General features: G+C 27.1%; 1 protein-coding gene across 1 annotated transcript; it reads right to left on the reverse strand.

Moving 5' to 3' along the window:
• Positions 1–1,134: 1,134 nt before the first annotated feature.
• On the reverse strand, positions 1,135–4,779 carry LOC108777015 (uncharacterized). Its single transcript, XM_018543796.1, has 7 exons — positions 4,624–4,779; positions 4,020–4,093; positions 3,735–3,914; positions 3,298–3,515; positions 2,380–2,600; positions 1,973–2,220; positions 1,135–1,348 (listed from the first exon to the last, which is right to left on the reverse strand). Exons 1-7 carry the CDS (start codon positions 4,777–4,779, stop codon positions 1,135–1,137), a joined length of 1,311 nt encoding a protein of 436 aa, XP_018399298.1.
• Between the last annotated feature and the right edge of the window lie 862 nt (positions 4,780–5,641).

Genomic DNA, 5,641 nt, shown 5'->3' on the forward strand with positions numbered 1-5,641 from the left:
AACAGCGAATTTCTGAATAAATAATTTTATAAGTATAAGTAATCACTGCGAAGATATGAAGAGAGGCCATTATATCTGCACTGATTTATAACTTCACCTTCTCTTATATTATAAAAGCTTAATAAATTGATACACATGACGAATTGTCAAAAATTCGCCATATAAACTTTTTGAAAAGTTTGCAAGATTTTGGAAAAAACTATATCAAACTCTTCAGAAAGTCATGTGTGGCACCTCGTAATACACAGCTTTCACCACTTCTCCCTTCATATCCAGCTTTTCCATTGCTCGTAGTTTGGCTAAATTTTCCTTTTGAAGAACTGCAAATTGAGGGATGCTAAACAATTGCACAAATTCTTGTCGTTGTTTATGCCAGATTATTCCGTTCACTGCATAGCAGTCCCAAATTAAAAGCTGTAAATTCGCGGCCATTAAAACAAATCGCGTAGCCATAGTTTACGAACTTCTATATATATAGTTGAACTAATTCCCTGTCGATAGTTCTATGTAGGATATACAGACAAGAAAGAATATATTAGAATGCAGTTTTCATTAGATACACACGTTGCAAAATGCGACTTATTTTTTTCTCTAATGGATCGATGTCGCTTATAATAGAGAAGCGTCACGATATTGTCGAAGATCGATATCATATAAATAGTCATTTTGATGAAATCAGTATAATCATATTCATCTAATTTGCTAATAATTCTGATCAGCTCAATAGCATTCAAACTATGATCAGATTTTTTAATTACTTCACCTGTGGATTAAAAAAATAACACTGAGTATATTATGTGTGTGTGTGGATTTGAATGTTTTAAAGACACGGTCTTTACAATCATCACAAATCATTTCACCAAGCGATTTGGCAAAGTTAATAGATCTTATAAAATTGAAAATGTTTGATTCAAAGTTACAAATTTTTTAAATTATTATAAGACCTAACTTTACGCCAAATTAAATATATACATATAAGGGAATTAATATTTTAATAATATTCATAAATAATTATATTTGTTTATATATATAATAATTCTGTTACAATTAGTACAGGAATGTGACTTACATTAGTAATATAAATATTATTCGTGACATAAATATAATAGTGTTCTGTTATAATCGAAAGTAGTCTCATAATGACTTGTGCTTATAAACATACACAATTTTTTCGATTATCAAAATAATAAAAGCTGTTATCATTCCGCAACATATTATTAAAATTATTAAAAAAACTTGATCTATTCCGATAGCTTCTTGTACAACAATATCATAATATCGAGGTTTATGGTTCACCCAACGATATGTTAACGCTTTCCACATTCCAACTTCTTTCAATCTGAGTATTCTGTGTACAAAAAAATTATCCGTTTATACTCACATAACATGTTAATATGATACAATCGTATCATAATTACTCTGGTAAAAATTTGTTTACAAATTTTTTTAATATAATTTACTGATTGGAATTTTCAGAAATAATGAATTAATGAGAAAGTCTACATTTTTTTCTAAAATTGTTTTTTATATGTATACATCCTAAAAAATTTTAAGATTTCTAAACATTTCTCATTTTATAATTCATAAAAATTTTAGAAAATCTTTAAAAAATTTTAAATATTAATAAATAAATTTCGCTCGTTTTTTTGCAATGCAAATTACAATAAATAACGGTCTATATCGAGCTAAATAGATTTAATATTGTTCTTAAATTGAAACATTTTTCCATATGGCATAACGGTTAAAAAATTTAGCACAATATATGATGTATTTAAATTTATGACGATTAATTCTGAACAAAACAATCATATTTTTATGAAAGTTATACAATCGAATTAACGGTATGCCATACCCAAATGCAACATTGTTTCCGCATATAATATGGTATTTAAACTATTAAAAGATTAAAATATTATATACATATAAGATAATATAAAAATTTTTTCACCAAAATGCTGTCAAATTTCTTTACCCAAGATCAATAGTCCTTTTGTATTTAAAGTTTTTCACAATGCCAGAAGCTACCCACATCTTCAAATAAGATTTTCCAACTGGGATCATATGACATCCAATTTCATGTCTTACTTTATGATCGTCTTCACCTTGGAATATGGTATACTTTCTATCTTCACATGCTAATTTAAACATTGTCTCAACTGTTGGTGCAATGATGAGGCGATTCGCAGTTTTTAGTCGTACAAAAATATCGACATTGCTTACCTATAAATTTTTTAAATAACCGTTATTTATACATTCATGTAATAAGTGTTCCATACAAAAAGTATAAAATTGACAATCCATTTAATGTAATTAGAAGATTAATAAATTATATCAATATGCATTAATTTAATATACACAAAATTAAATGATATTAATTACCTTAAACGCGATATCTGCAGTAGAACCTTTCAAAGAAACAATTTTATATTCGGTATTTGTCATTAAAGAGTCCAGATCTTTAAATGGAGCTATAATGTTAACTCTTTTTGCTATATACACGAATAACAAAGCTCCAAATGACATGTATAGTATAGAACAAAAGAGACCCAGTAATGTTTCTATAATCCTTGATCTTCCAAGAAGAATATCAGGAATGTGATCTATTGTAATTATTACTTTAATTATATATATATAAATCTTTGATAATGTATATGAATTAAATATGATTTTATTTAGATAAGAATTTTGCAATTTTATTAAGCACGTTATTTTTGTATAGCTTCAAAATAATACTAACTTTTCTTTTAATAATAATTATAATGCATGATATATACATATATGTGTGTGTGTGTGTATATATATATATATATATCTACAATTAAAAATCTTGTATCTAAATTACGTGATCTTTAAGATTGTACGAATTATTGCAAAAACATACGTAAAAGGATATCACACTGATTAATATCACAGTATATGATATTTTATTCCAGCAAACACGGATATAATTACATAGAAGAATATATATGTATTTGTTCGTAAGACGCCAAAGCTAATCAAATATTCTTGGAGTCTTATGATATCAACAAATCATTATTCGATATCTGCTGGATATAATTATAACAATATAACATATATATTACAAATCTTACATCTACAAGTAGGAAATAACAACGAACATGTATGTTACATATGCGGTTACATGTAACATATATTTGTTAGTTACATGTTATACAATAGTTATACATCTGTATTTGCTGGGATGGTATTTATACTTATCTATCTTTTAATTGAGCAATATTTAGATACAGTTAAAGAACAAGAACAGGATAAAACATTCACATTAATCATTCATACTTTGATTGCAGATCATTCCAAAGTTGTAAAAAACATGATCACCGAAGGTCGAGCGTTTGCAATTATTTTCGATCCGTGAATAAACAGTTTGCGACCAAAAACTACATACACTCATTAATAAAAGCGTAATTAATATAAGCCACCATATTTTCTGGGAAAACACTTCTGTCATCCATGTGCTATCATGTACTACTTCATGTTGAATATAGGCTCGTTGGCTGTAAAATTATTCTAAGATTATTATAACAAAATAATCTGGATATTTATTTATAGAAATAAATTCTATACACACACATATATTATAATTACAAGTACGTGTCTTGTTTCCAAAAATTATACTGTTCCTTCTTTATTCAATACTTTAGAAGATATATATCATCAGAGTACTTAAAATGAAAGTATTTATAATTTATAGTGAAACAAAGCACTTAACATACCTATTCATCCATAAAGGCATTGTAAAATCAGTAGCTGCAAGTCGAACATCATGCATTTCAACTTTGGGTATCGCGATAGTTTCATTGCGGAAAAGTATGCCTAATAATCCTGTATTAAAAACGGTTCGGTTTTTTTCTGATACACCTACGCTAATTTCATTTGATCTTATTGCCTGTAATCTAATATGCAGTATTCTTTGATTATAATTGTTTTCCGTTAGCTTCGTTAGCAATTAATCCCATACAAATAGACTGTGATTTGATTAAATTACAGTTCAATCTTACGTAAAATTCAATTTTTCAGAGAGAAGATTCCATAATTGACCACAAAGTCCTCTAACTTTCGTATCGTTATCATAAAATTCGAAAAAATGCGATTCCTAAAATATATAATCAAAGAAATTAATAAATTATATTATCCAGTTTTTGCAATCAATTAATATTTTTCAGTTTTCAATTATTTATTAAGTTATTTTAAATGGAAAAAATAATTCATTATTTAATTATTTAAAATCTTTTATCAAAATATAGAAAAAATGTTTTTCTCTCGTATAATTTTATTGTTATTATATGTTAAAAAAATACTATATTTTTTTGCTACTTAATTTACTACTACCTATATTAATACTATTAATTACTTAATTTTATTTTTTTTTATTTCTGTTACACTAAATTGAAATTACATGAAAATGTCAGAAAAATTAAATATTTTCAATGGACAATTCCAAATATATAAATTTTCTATAATGTAAAGATTTTCAAATAAAAGCTATTCATTAATAATTATCAAATATTAACAAATTAATTTTCACACTTTAAGAGGAGATATCATGGAGGATATGTATAATAAACTTACAATTAATCATTTGCATTTCATGAAGGCAATTACCTGGAAGGATGTTACAGTCAAATTCTGTAATTGGAAATTGTGGATTTCCAATGCTCGACTTTGTCTCAGACGTTCTTGTTGCATCATGGCAAATACTGGAACGCTGGAAATTGGAACAAAAGTTTTCTGTGTTTTGCTCCAGATCACGCCGTTCATCGTTTCAGAGACGATAGCGCGATGTTCAATGTAATCAAAATAACGTTCGTCTAACAAAAACACTTTGTAACGTGCTTTGTTGACTTACGCCGATGATGATATGTAATTTTGTTGCGCAGTATAATTACGGAAATTATGATTATCATAGCCTCGATCGTATTGTACGCAATGTAATGAAAAATATAACTGAACGATAGATAAATGAGATTAGCAGTGTCCTTGGAGAAAACAGAAATCGGAGGATAAGTCGAATGTAAGAGGAGAATAGCAGAAAGCTTAAACAAAGCTTCTGTTAACCCGGAAACCTATCAGAAATCATATATAATAAAATGGACGCTTTCCGATAGGTTGAAATCTCTTCTTATTCCCTATTCTTATTACCTGTGCTTTTCATTGTGTTTCTAGCTTTACTCTCCTCTTACACACACATTCGACTTACACTTCAATTTTTACTTTTAGTAAGGGTTTTATGTATTACTTTAGGATTTAGATAATTTCTTCTAAAATTCTTCTTTACGCGTAAGTCAATTTAATTTAAAGCAATTATCTTTATAGCTAAAAGAAAACGGATATTAATTGCATTAATCAATTCATCCATCAATAATTTATGCTTTAAGCAGAGCTTCATTTAACAATGAAGGTAAATATTTATTTTACAGTATGCAGAAATATGTAATGTGAATTAAATAAATCTGCATTGTAATAATTTTAACATAGAGATTTCCTGCGATATATTTTACTTACGTTATTCATACATGAGTAAATCGATTTTAGTCGTTATCAAGATTTACAGAATAAATATGTGCATGTCTTTTTCGAACTAAATTGCTCGATATACCTTGATAGCATGTCGATTTATCAA

This window comes from Cyphomyrmex costatus, unplaced genomic scaffold (assembly GCF_001594065.2).
Source record: "Cyphomyrmex costatus isolate MS0001 unplaced genomic scaffold, Ccosl1.0 scaffold4, whole genome shotgun sequence".
NCBI classification, from domain to species: Eukaryota; Metazoa; Arthropoda; class Insecta; order Hymenoptera; family Formicidae; genus Cyphomyrmex; species Cyphomyrmex costatus.